Source organism: Typha angustifolia, chromosome 11 (assembly GCF_048772165.1).
Source record: "Typha angustifolia cultivar Huaian chromosome 11, ASM4877216v1, whole genome shotgun sequence".
Lineage (NCBI taxonomy): Eukaryota > Viridiplantae > Streptophyta > Magnoliopsida > Poales > Typhaceae > Typha > Typha angustifolia.
In genome coordinates, this window is record NC_133249.1 from 4,593,478 (window position 1) to 4,606,701 (window position 13,224).

General features: G+C 35.8%; 3 protein-coding genes across 4 annotated transcripts; 1 reads left to right on the forward strand and 2 right to left on the reverse strand.

Annotated features, from left to right (window-relative positions):
• Window positions 1-3,362: 3,362 nt before the first annotated feature.
• On the reverse strand, window positions 3,363-7,295 carry LOC140770886 (uncharacterized). Of its 2 annotated transcripts, none has more exons than XM_073112207.1 (4): window positions 7,170-7,295; window positions 5,686-5,824; window positions 4,883-4,958; window positions 3,363-3,719 (listed from the first exon to the last, which is right to left on the reverse strand). In XM_073112207.1, exons 1-4 carry the CDS (start codon window positions 7,171-7,173, stop codon window positions 3,579-3,581), a joined length of 360 nt encoding a protein of 119 aa, XP_072968308.1. In that variant the 5' UTR covers window positions 7,174-7,295; the 3' UTR covers window positions 3,363-3,578. The 2 variants fall into 2 exon arrangements, with proteins under 2 accessions (XP_072968308.1, XP_072968306.1); XM_073112205.1 differs by lacking the exon at window positions 7,170-7,295 and adding an exon at window positions 6,333-7,165 and having other exon boundaries at window positions 3,365-3,719.
• Window positions 7,296-7,307: 12 nt separating this feature from the next.
• LOC140770885 (protein LURP-one-related 15) lies at window positions 7,308-8,855 on the reverse strand. The gene is made up of 3 exons (XM_073112204.1): window positions 8,436-8,855; window positions 7,801-8,028; window positions 7,308-7,715 (listed from the first exon to the last, which is right to left on the reverse strand). The coding sequence occupies exons 1-3, from the start codon at window positions 8,685-8,687 to the stop codon at window positions 7,575-7,577; spliced, it is 621 nt and encodes a 206-aa protein (XP_072968305.1). The 5' UTR covers window positions 8,688-8,855; the 3' UTR covers window positions 7,308-7,574.
• A 394-nt stretch (window positions 8,856-9,249) lies between these two features.
• LOC140771008 (protein LURP-one-related 15-like) lies at window positions 9,250-12,164 on the forward strand. Its single transcript, XM_073112356.1, has 3 exons — window positions 9,250-9,573; window positions 9,835-10,062; window positions 11,923-12,164. The coding sequence occupies exons 1-3, from the start codon at window positions 9,292-9,294 to the stop codon at window positions 12,073-12,075; spliced, it is 663 nt and encodes a 220-aa protein (XP_072968457.1). The 5' UTR covers window positions 9,250-9,291; the 3' UTR covers window positions 12,076-12,164.
• Window positions 12,165-13,224: the final 1,060 nt, after the last annotated feature.

Consider the following 13,224-nt stretch of genomic DNA (forward strand, 5'->3'; position numbering starts at 1 on the left):
TTTTTAAAAGTGATGGTCGTTGAGGATATCATGGGTAATTGCCTTTGTTCTTCTCTACGCATGCGGATAATTCACGGGCTTAATTAATCCTAGGATTAAGCTGGTTTTCTATTTAGAAAGGATAGGAGATTAGACCCAATTAACACATTATTAAGATGATGAGAATTTACAATACGTATGGAATTAATAGAAGATGGATTTTGAAAGGGCTCCACTTCCAATCAAATGAGTTAATGATTTAAATATTATCAGTTTGTATTTGAGCCAAGAAAAATTGTAATATCTTATGTCCTATGAGAGTACTCAGATTTAGATGTTAGCAATATTAGTATTTAGTGAGATAATATTAAAATTTTATTTTTCTCTTAAAAAATAATTGAGAAGATTAAGTTGGTTGTTAACATTATATATATATATAACAAGAACTAAGTTGTTTTGTTGTTTTCACGATACAAATACTATTAATTCTCTCAAAATTAACAATAAAAACTAATGAAAAAGGAGGAGGCGATCCAATTAAGTTGTTCAATATATATATATATATATGTATATATATATATGCGCTATTTAAGGTATGTAGCTAATTATTGGATCTCATCAATTAATGCTACCTCCATATCATTGACACGTCGTAAATAATAGCCTCTCATCACCTACCTATCACCATCTTCATCAAAGATTTTGTCAGAAGAGAGAAAACGGATGGAAGCCGAAACAGTTTAAAACTTGAATTAGCTTTCATGGGTGTCTCTTTGGTTGCAATCTACTGTAGACATTTTAAACCTCGTTGCAAATTTTTATAAATAATTAACCTGCTAATTATTATAGATTTGATAGATGTCTTTCTCTATTTGGTGATTAGTGGCTTGATAATTTAGTTAAACTGCTTAGTTTAGCTTCGAGGGCAGATCGATAAAAAAAAAAGAGCCTTTGTATCTAGACATATCTATCCTCTTATCTATTGAAAAAAAGATATATATATATATATATATATATATATGGATTTTTCTCAGCCGTTTTCTTTAGATTGAAATATATTGCAATGTTCCTATTGAATAATAAATTTAATTCGGTAGATATTGAGAAGCAAAAGATGAGTTGGTACCCAATTACGTGTTGCCAGGTGTGCTGGCTGCATGACATTCATGCAATCATGTTAGCAGAGTAATTCCATATTCCTGTAGGGTGCCAGAGAATCCGCTCCTTGTATTGAGGCCTGCCTGAAGTCAATGATGTGAAGTTTCCAACTTAACTTCTGTTGGTAGGTCAATTCCTCTTGAGTAATTAATATAGTTACTCGGTCACCACCTTAGTTGGCTTTGAGACATTATATATAAAATACAATACTAATTCTATGGCTTGCTTTTATGATCCAAGTTACTACTACTATATAGTATATATATATATACATCTCCCTTTGTAGGTAAGCTGAATTAGAGATGCTCTCTAATAACAGTAGTTCATCAGATGACAGCAAGAGCCCCCTCTGGGTGAAGCAAGACGGCAAATTCTACTCACGCCTCCTCTCCAAGGAGAGCTCCTTGGCCAACCCTAGCTTCAGGGTCGTGCCGGGCTCGGTCCCCTTCCTGTGGGAGTCCAAGCCCGGCATCCCCAAGGACGTAGTCACCGCCGTCATCATCCCACCCATTACTCCTCCCCCCTCTTACCACTTCCATCCCAACTCCACCACCAACAACAACAACAACAAGAAGAAGAATAGAGTGCTTACGATGATGAAGACGAAGACTTCTTGTAGGCTAAGCTTCTTTGCCAGTGCTGTATCTCATTGGTTCACAGAGCAGGGTAAATCTTCCCATATCTCATCCTCAAGTAGGTCGATACTATCACCGCAGGCATCCTTCTGTAAGTCTGAGTCCTCCTGCAGCACGCACCCAGATCGCCAATTTTCGAGCTCCAGGTCGGATTACCAAGGCTCCGACGACGACTGCTCTCCGCGATCCTTCTTGTGCTTCCGGGTTCGTTCGTCGTAGATCTGTGCGTTAATGTCGTCGGTCATTGTTCGTTGGAAGTACGTGTGGTTGTAAACGATCGATCCGATTGCCTTTAATTGTTTTGTTTTGTTTATATATCCTATGTAAAAATAAACAGCAAAGTGCGTCGTACGAGGCGAGGCATACATGACAAGGTGAAGCTGTGCCTTAATCATTTGCATGTAAAAATTGCCAGCTCGTACGTTTATTTAGCAGCAATAGATTTCATGAATGTAATTCGACCAATGGAATCTTTGCAGGCCCAACTGCATGGGTTTTTGCTCTCTCTCTCTCTCTCTCTCTCTCTCTCTCTCTCTCTCTCTCTCTTCTTAAATTTTTAATCCAAATGGGAGAAGAAAATTATACCTTCTCCTCTTCTCTCTCCTTTTTTTTTTTTTTCTAAACCTAAATATGAATGTTGAAATAGAAGATTAAAATTTTATTTGAAAATCTCCTGTGGAACACCACTAAATATTTAATTTTCTTATAATCTAATAAATTCTTGTGAAGCCGATTTCCAATCGAGTCAAGTCTATTGGAATTGGTAAAGAGAAGTAGACATTGTTAGTTGGGGGTCATAAAGTTATAAGCCGCACATTCTGTTAGGGTGTTATCTACTATTTGTCCAAGTGCGGGAGGTTAAATTTTTGTATTAATTGTGGTTTAAATCGTCTTCTTAATGTTTTTAATTCAACCATAATGTGTTCCGTTGAATTACAAGAAGCACCTTATGACCAAGTTTTATTTGGAAAACTAAGAGTTACTTAATGGTAATCACGGAGAAGAAGGAAAACAACGATGAAGAAGAAAGAAGAAAGAAGAGTGTCCAACTGTAAAGAATAATAAATACATAAAAAAGGTCCATAATTGATTAAAAAATAAACTCTAATATTTAATTGGATCAATCGTGCTATCCTCGATTACTCCCATGATATCATCCATAGGGAATGTTCTGTTCTTATATTTCTAAATTATTTTAGTGCGTCTGGTCATGAGCAAATAAAATTTAGGGCAACATCTCGCTAGATACAATGCATCTTATGATTTTACTTAATATCCAAGTAATACCCCAATAATTAATTGATAAGTACTTGTTTAAGGACTTGTTATATAAAATTGAGCTAACTATAGTTAATAGTAATTTTTTACTCGGCAATGGGTATGCATACGTCTTGTATTAATTGCAAACTTGGACGTGTCGAATAATCACAAGAGCCACATAACATTTAATTATCTCAACCGAGATAACTTAAAGAACAGTACCAACAAATCATTACTCAGGGAGACGACAAAATTTATTGCTGAGGGACAACTTGGTGAGAAAAAGAGAAACAAAAAGGAGAAATCTAAGATTTTCCATGAGACCACTTCAAAGTGCAAACATCAACATGCAAGCTCTTCAGCAGGAAATTTAGAATATAATTGATGGAATTGCATTAATATTGATGGCCACATGGGCAAATTTTACATTTGGGTGGCAACCGGGTACTTCCCAAAATCCAGTTACTTGATGTGTGAGAAGTGCCGCTGTACATGTGTAAGTGTATTCAAGTAGTATTTCTACAGAGGATAGAACCCTCGATGCTTCTAATCCAACTCGCTCTCAGAAACGACCTCCTCCGGTAATTCGAATGAATCGATCTCTGCAAAGTAGGCTCTCTGTTTCTCCACAAAATCTTGAGGTAACAAGGGTTTGTTAAGAGTTTCCGTCATTGTTCTCCGCTGCCTCTGTTTGTATAACAGCAACACGGAGAAGAGAAATAACATCAAGATGCATTACAGGTAACGCAAGTTCATAAGCTGCATAACGCTGCAAAGGTAAAGGAAGCCATGTATAGAAGGAAAATGACAACGGAATGTGGAGATAGCATCATATCAATTATAACTGGCAGACACACAAAGCTTCCTACATTATAGATCATGTGATGGATATAGTTCATATAAAATGCACAGATTTCTGTAACGAAGCCAATACGTCCTTATGTCAATCTGTTTTTTAAATACAATTAACAATCGACTACTGAAAATATTTCATACTTTGCTTTGTCACAGGATAAAATTCATAGCAGGAAAGGCAACAGATCTGTGTATAACAACGTATATTAATTTGAGTCCAACATGAATCAATCTTTTACCATTCTAATAGCCACATATTTGATTGGCACACACACGAACATGAGTCTTTAGTCACAATTATGTTGGTTTGACAATATGTATCACTCTCTTCATTTAATTCTATTTTAAATTTCTGGTTAAATTAAGCATTGTCATTACCTTTTCTTATTAGTTCCTTTGGTACCAATTTGAGTCTTACCCTTCTTCCCAAGATAACTTATATTTTATGAAAATCACTCCTCCGGACTGGCAAAGTATATTAGTTTTGTTTCTTGAAAACTAGTCTGATCTTCTGAGGTTCATATGCCCAAATGAGATCACCCAAGATGAAGTATATCAGTTTTCACAGATAACTATTTCAACTATTTTATGATACATATATTCGCAAGATCAGAACAAGAGTCTTATGCCCCAACTTATGTGCCAGCAATTATTAGATTAAACTTAACAGTTTTCAGAAAAGACCTTCACACGGCATATTAGAAAAAGCGGAAGACCTCTAGCCTCTAGGTACTTTAAAAAACTGTGCAACTATTCTTCACTCTATGAGCCACAGGTAAGGAAATTTATTGAGTACTTATATAGTAAATACAATTTGAGTTCTTAGTTGGCATAAGTATTCAACTTCAAGGGAACACCTAAAGACTCAAAGCTTAAAGGAAGTGGTCAGGACAAAATAACTTGATCGAGAACAAATTAGAAGGAACACAAACTAATGTCTTGCCATCCATGACAAAAATGGAATATTACTAAGGTAAAGAAAAGCAAGGGCAAACCTTCTTGGCTTTTTCACAAGGAACCGAAAATGCCAGTGGCCGACCAAAGTTGTCTTCTCCAAACATCCGCTTTCCCCTAATTAAATGACACTAGATATAATAATCAGACCAAATAAAAATAAGTACTAAGTGATAAAATTTAGATATTTTACACGCAGAATGCCTCTTTAACTGAACACATGCATTATGAAGCATTAATTGCAATCTAAAAATGCCTTCTGACAACTGCTCATTAACTGAACATATGCACACATGCCCACCAAATTGTTAAATAGTAAAGGAGAATATGCTACTTGTTCATATAATCATGCTATAATTGAACTTAATAGATGAACTTTTCCTTTGAACAAGTTATCTTCATGGCACACAGTGCTTAGCACAAAGACACTCAAACTACAACGAGAATAAATATGAACAGCAATCCTTCTCAACTTATCAATGTGAAATGCATAGATCCTGTATTACCAAGGTTCTGTGTTAGGAGAATACATCAACCATCATTGACCACACCTTCTTATAAAAACTTTTCAATTGACAATCAATATATGTTGTTCATTGAGGTTGCTCTCAACCTGGTCTAAGTTCTCCGAACAGTCTCTAATCCTGTCTTTCTCATATTCACTATGAAGTTCACTCCTGCACTATCTATTGATTCTTCCATGCATGAATCACAACAAAGGCCACTCGGATTCTGACCAAGCCATACATAAAGAATAGGCGTTGAATGCAAATATGCAATAACACAACTGTAATAATCTGAAGATAAAGGTGTTCACAATTTTACGTAAACTGTAAATACTTACTCAGAACTTTTAATTCTTCCAACAGGAGGACAACTTGATTGCCCCAAGAGAACTCCCTTTCTAGTACGCTTTCGTCTGAATGTCTTCTCCTGTTTACTAGTGGAAATCACCGACTTGTCAATTTGAGATTCACTGAGAACTGCAAAGAACCATGAAGCAACAGCAAGAACAAACTATGTAAGAATACATTGACCTAATGAACTGTCGTCATAAGCATTAGTTCAATTTCCCAGAACTTGTCAACCTCGTTACTTCAAGAAAAGAAAAGTATGGCTTACTATTAAACAAAATAGTTTAGAACGAAGAAAGCAACAAATTCAGAAACAGATGGCATTCCTTAGTGTCTAGGTCATGGGTATACTCTGAAGATCAAAATGCAAGAATGGAACAGCCGAGCAATAAAAAAGTCCCAAATCGGGAAGAAAGATAGCTGATGTCCACCCAACCCCAGCAAGATCTACTAGAGCTCATAGATTGCCTACTTCTATACATGGCACAGTGATTCATAAGTTTTAGTGACACCAAAACCTAATTTTGCACTTCTCCAGGTGCGCATCAACCCATTTAACTCACGAATCCCAAAACCCAAAAAGCCACAAAAAGTCAATGCCGAGAACTCCCAAAGAAGTCAAACGAAAGAAATTTACCAGAGTCCCGAGAAGGGTCTTTGGCTCGCGGAGTGGAAGTAGTAGGCATGCCGCGATCTGGACCGCTCCCACAAACGGCGGCGTCGGATCTGAGGATGGCTTCATTAGGGTTCGCCGCTTTGGGTTTCCAATTGGGTTTGGACTCAGGTTTCAGGAGGGAAGGAGAGGATTTGGTGGTGTTTGTGAGGTCGGAGAGGGGTTTTCTCTTGAGCCTCGTGCTTCTTTGGGATCCATGGCTTTCCATTAGAGAAGAAAGGTTAGAGCGAGAGAGAGAGAGAGAGAGAGAGAGAGAGAGAGGCGGGAATTTGGAGAAGAAGAGGGGATTAGATTTGGGCTAACAAAAGAAATACAAAAATTGGATCATTAGTTTCTAATTGGGCCAAGTTGTTGGCCCACATGGGCCTCCTGGACTATATTAAGAATATAAAGGCTCCGTTTATTTCTGAAATAATTTTTTTGCTAAACATCATAATAGCCAAATTCAGGAATGTAAATACTATTAATTCAAATTACTTATTTGCCCTTAATATTTTATCTTATCAATATATTTTATATCAAGTCAAAAGATATTTATCGTAATTTTATAACAAATAAAATATATATTTTTCTCATTTTTATATCCTTATTTTAAATACCAGTGAACATAGAAATAATTACTGTTAAAATAAATCTCTTATTTTGATAATAATAAATAAGAGTTATTATTCCTTGTTTCACATGTGAACGATGTCTAACTAATTAGACAAGGAAAAGCTATTAGACAGAAACTAACAGGATTAAAATGAAATATAACTACTAATCCAGACACTAATTTAGTGTAGATATGGTCTTGCCCACCCATTGATTTGTTTCCAAAGTTGTAGTCTTCATGCAATAAACATATCTCAGCAAGGAAGTTTACAATCCTCTGTTTCAATAAATCAACATAGAAGTCACTGCAACAAGGATCAACAGTAAGACAAAGTAAGTGCAGAATAGAATTAACAAGTGTCAAATTTATTGCACTTCCTGATCAGCATTAATATGTGCTCATTCACATAAAGAGGAAAGAATAATTATCATACAACAATACATAAAGCATGCATGCATCAAAGTGTGCTTCGCAAAATAATCTTTCGGTCACAAGAACTATAGAGAAATCTGAATGCCCAAAACACAAAACCTGCACATAATTTTACATCATTCATATGAACTCAATAGCCACGATCGAAAGGAGTTCGCAAACGGAGGTAAATAGAAGGATCAATCTCGATTGTCTCTGTGAATCTCATCGAGGATCACGATGAGGGACACGATGAAAGCATAGTCGACGTTAGGGTATACGGTGACACCAAATGTATCCTTTCCAAGCAATACGTTCTTGACCGTGTACTGGCGGTTCATCTGCAACATTGATACGACTTCATATATCAATTCAATTGCCTAACAAATTGAGTTGTAAAGGACTAGTAATAGGAGCATTCCTTACTTGAGCAATGATGTTATTAGATGAGCCAAGGTAGACTATGCATGACCTCTCAAAGTAGCTTCCTTTGATCTTGAAGTCACAACATTGCTCTCCAGTGTTTGCAGATAAGAACACATCCAGCTCGGTTTTGAGCTGGATGAATGATGACTTCTTTACGCTGTAGAGCAAATCTTTGGCGTCGGTGCTGTCTCCTCTGAACACTTGCCATCTATGATGAGCACTCAGTATCTGGTAGATGATTGTTGAAATTAGAGGAAATGGATTGTATTTTTTGCAAAGTTTCAGCAAGCATATATCAGTATCGTCACAAGAATGAGATATATTGTTATTAGTATGTTACTTAACAATTTAAGCTTTTCAACTGGGTATCTAAAGATATATTAATGGCTTAAGCTTTTTAACCAGTTACCGGACGAGTATAATGATTCAATTCAATATATTTTATAGGAAAAAGCTACAATAAAACATATTCATTTGGGGGTTTCTTCAAATCTATCAACTGGCTCCCAATAATTCGTCGAATAATTTGTCACTGTAAATCTATTTTAGATCAATTTTAGATCATCTCTTGAGATTGAAGTGTGTAAAGGTTTAACTGTTATAGAGATGGAGATCGAGAGGAAGGGGCGGTTGACCTTTTCGTGCATGGTGACGAGGGGATTGCCGGCGGCGTCGAGGAGGACGCGGCGGTCGCGGAGGCTGAGGATGCGGCCGCGGACCTTGAGGACGACGGACCCGTTGACGTCGGTGACGGCGAAGTCGCCGTCGGTCATGCTGAGGGCCTTCTTGGTGACAGTGAGATCAACGGGGTAGGGGTGGCAGAACTGGGGGCCCACCACGGGGGCCATGCCCGACAAGGGCGCGTAGGAGTAGCTCGGAGACGCCATTCTCCCAACGGTGATCTTGGCGGCTATCTTTGTCGGCGGCGGCAAAATCAGATCCCAAGAGGAGGAGGCGGAAGATCGATGACCTCGTTTTGTGCTTCGACTCCTCTCGTGTCTCTTAAACAAAGATTAGGAAAAATATAGATCTAGTGCGGATCACCACCAGGCACGATTAGATAGATCTCTACGGCTGTCTTTGTTGAATGTTGACTGAAGGCTTCGTTTTCATTTGCAGCTGGCAATGTGTAAAATATTATAGTAATGATTTGAATTGATTTAGTGCCAAAATATTCTCTCTTTTTCTTTAATTTTTGATGCGGTATTAATATTATGCAATATTTTTCACTCTATGGGTATGAAAATAGATATTATAATACTTTAACACTAGTTTCTTTTTTAACCTTTCTCAGTTGGTAAGCTAATCTCAAGGACTATCAATTACCAAATAATCTGAATGAAGGAAATTCCTACACCAGGGCATGTATATGATCGGCTCCTCCCCCACGCGTTGATCGGATCAAAGTCAACCCAGTGACCCTAAATTCAAACGAGCAAGATGCTATACAAATCTACGAGGATCTCCTGCTATTCTCGCCCTCATCCTGCCATGGCGACCGCCAGTAGTACATCGACCACGACTCCGAGCAACGCGCCGTCGGCCGCCGGCTTAAAGGCGGCGGCGGTGGTGGTGGGCTCGCAATTCTGCCTGCCCCACCCCGTGCAGCTCACCGTCGCCAAGCAGAACGTCAGCATAACAGACAGCGACTTCGCCGTCACCAACGTAGACGGGGTCGTCATTTTCAAGGTCAAGAGAGAACTGTTGACCCTCCGGGGTCGATGCGTCCTTCTCGACGGCGTCGGGAATCCGGTTGTCACCATGAAAAAAAAGGTGAACATTTGCAAAAACCTACTTACATTTTAGGATTTTTATGGTTGGAACCTATCGTAATAACTTTTCCCAAAATCCTTATCTTTTATTAAAAAAGAAGAAGGATTGGGTTAATTATTCAAAGTGGTGTCTTTTTAAATTCCTAATTAATTACTCTAATTAATGTCCACAATTTCTTGTTTTGTTTTAATTTTTATGTCAAATGGGTATTTAGAATGTATAGCTGCATGTTATTATCTAAATCACTATATGATGTATCAGATACGGAGTATACATCATAGATGGCGAGTGTTTAGAGGAGACGTCAAAGAAGAGAAGGATTTGCTTTTCAGCATGAAGAGGGCTTCAATTATCTACTTGAATGCAGAGTATGATGTCTTCTTAGGTGCTAATACCAGTGAGGAGTCTTGTGACTTTAAGATCAAGGGGAACTACCTCAATAGACAATGCACCGTCTACCTGGGATCATCTAATACCATCCTTGCCCAAGTAAGAAAGAATTCTGAAAATTTTATCAAAAACATTATAAGTTTTGTTTGTTATCATTCACAATCTATTATATGCATATTTATCGCGTAACTCTAACTTTGATTGTCTCAAAAACACTATGATATTAGTTGTCTTAATGATTAGATACAATATAGATGAGTTAAATTAATGATAGATATAAAATAATTTTACTATTTTTAAGTTTTTAAGGTTAGAGATTTTTGTATAATTGGCATAAAATATCATAATAATTAATAAAGTTTTTAAAGTATCATAATTGTCGGTGAAATTTTTGTACCCTTTTAATTATGTCACTTTATTTATTTTATTTAAGAATTAAATATATTTTATCATTATGTGCTTTGAAAAGTGTCAAACCAACCCATATACTTACAACTAAATTAAAATCGTCGTTAAAGTTAATAAAATACACTTAAATTGACTAAAATATCTCCATCATGTTTATTAGGCAAAATAGATGTAATTTTTATCTCTATTTTTTTAACCTCATATTTATCTTATTCTTAGATGTAATATGAATATTAAACTTATAAAAATTAAATTTAATAAAACTTACTATATAGTAACCTCAATCTAAAAAGTAAAGAAAAAAAAATATATGAGTATTTTTTAAAGAGAGAGATGATTATATAAAAGGGGAAGGATATTTTTGTTAATAAAAAATTAAAAATGGAGTGAATTCAGTCTGCCATTTAATTTTTGAAATTTTTCGGACATGCTTTGTTAATTTAGATAGAAAAACTAACGGTTTTATTTTAGTTCTAAGTACAAGAACTAGTTTTAAACCTTTTAAAATACATGGGGGTAGACATGATCATTAGGCCCAACATACCCAAACTCGGCCCAAATCTGCTCTATTTTATATCGGGCTAGCCCGAGCTCAATTTAGGCTTGACCCGACTTGACCCAAGCCTGAGTTGGTAGTGGGGGGTATAGACGAAGCTTTTGCTCGCCTGGTCTAGCCTGAAAGCCCGATTCACAATACTCATCTATAGCTCGAGTGATTGTCAGATCGGATTGCGAACAGATATTTAAGCTCAATTGACCCGAAAAGCGCAACCTAAACTTTCCCCGCCTACTCAATGATCACGCTTACATGGATAAAGTGATTTTAGGCATAAGTATATGAGATAAAATATATTTAACCCTAAATTTAATTAATTATAATTATAATTATAATTAGATTTAAAAGACTATTTTTCTCCAATAATGCTAGACAAAAATTGTTCATAAATATTTTATGCTCAACTTTGAAAAAGAAAATCTTTTAGTCATATAAATTTGCATGTGTTTATTAATTCAAACAACAATCTAATAGGAATATTTATAAAGGGCATTCTTTCTTTCTTTTCCTTTTTTTTAAAAGGCATGGCATATTCTCTTTGTTAGCTGATGTTAAATTAAGGTTAACTTCACTTGTTTTTGATGCAATAAAAGTAAAATATACTAGTCAAATGATAAATGCAAATACGATAAAATAAAATTGACATCGTGGTTTTAATAAATTTCTCAAAGAATTAATCACAGTTTTAGTACGTTTAACATGACATTTTTATTTTGTAATAATATATTAAATTTTACAAATTTTCTAGGAATATCATATTATTCAATTTTATGTAAAGATATATTTAGTTACTAGAAAATAGAATTTAATAAATTGGTTCTCTTCTTAAGAAAGTTAAAAAGAGAAAATAAGGATCAAAGTCATTAATTTAATTTATATTTTGCAACCCAAACATTAACCGTAAGAAGAAGGGTAATAAGTACATATTAAAACTTTTGGAAGCAGTTGATTGGTTAATCCACCTTGATCATATGTATATATATTGGATGGTGCAGATGAGCCGTGAGTACACTGTTACGAATGCATTGCTTGGGAAAGAGACCTTCGGTGTGACCGTTCATCCGAACGTTGACTATGCTTTCATTGTGGCTCTCGTTGCTGTTCTTGATCGGATTCACAGAGACAAAGACGACTCGAATATCTCATAGCCCTCGAATTGTAACGCTAAATTAAATATTTTTGGACTTGCTATGTTTTACGTGATCATTGAAACATGCTCATAGCTAGTATTTTCTTCTTCTTTTTAAAATCAAGCACGAGCCCATTGCTTATAAAGAAAATACTAAAGATAAAATAGCTCGTTCTGCTCGATATATAGATTAAACAATTGATCAAGCTTCTTAAGAAACGGACTCGTATGAGCTATGTAATACACACATAGCACTTTGATTTTAACAAAAAAGGATCAAATATTAATCCTAGTTAGTGTTCATGGGGGTAATTAAACTCATGACTTAGTCATAGATTGCTAAACCCAACTATTGAGCTCCTTTTAGTGTTCAATGATGCTAAATTTTAGTATCTCACCATTGGGCTTTAGGGTTTCGTTCATCTCGCAACATGCAATTGATGCTCAACGATGAGATCGCATATATATATATATATAATTTTGCCTCTTGGCGTCCACTTTCTTTCTGAATTTTTGTTAGAGTTCTCTGTAGAAATAGTCCAAATGGAAAAGTGGGCTTGGATATATATTGAGCTTAGGAACCTGATGCCGGCTTCATGAGTGCACTTCAAATGAGAGGATACACTTTGAAACACTTTAATTGGTGTTTTAATATTCTATTAAACATTTAGAAATACGCTATAGAATAATTGAATCACATTCCAGTATAGGAATCATAGGTACGCAGAATTTGATGATGATGTGTTAGTTTATCTTTGCCTTATCTCAAGAGAAGAACATAATATCCACCACATTTGAGGTAACAGTCATAAAAAATAATTAATTCATAACCATTCAATATGATCAGTGAGACCCAAAAACTATAAGGAAATAAATTCCATGTTCAAGCATATTCCAGTGCTTGTTCGTGCAAGAATATGTTCCATATTCATTTCATTATGGCCTTAATTTTGCATCACCTGTCTGCTGATTTCTTTGCCTATAGTTCTGCACAAATATGTGGGCTATAAGCCGCTTGCATTCATTTTTCCAGCTGGTAGCGTTTAAAATATTCTAACAACGATTTGAGATGAATTAATGCCGTGCTGCATTTGTTTATATTCCTTCTTTATTATACTCGAGCAAGACAACTTGATATAAATCTATCTATTTGTAAATAGACTATATA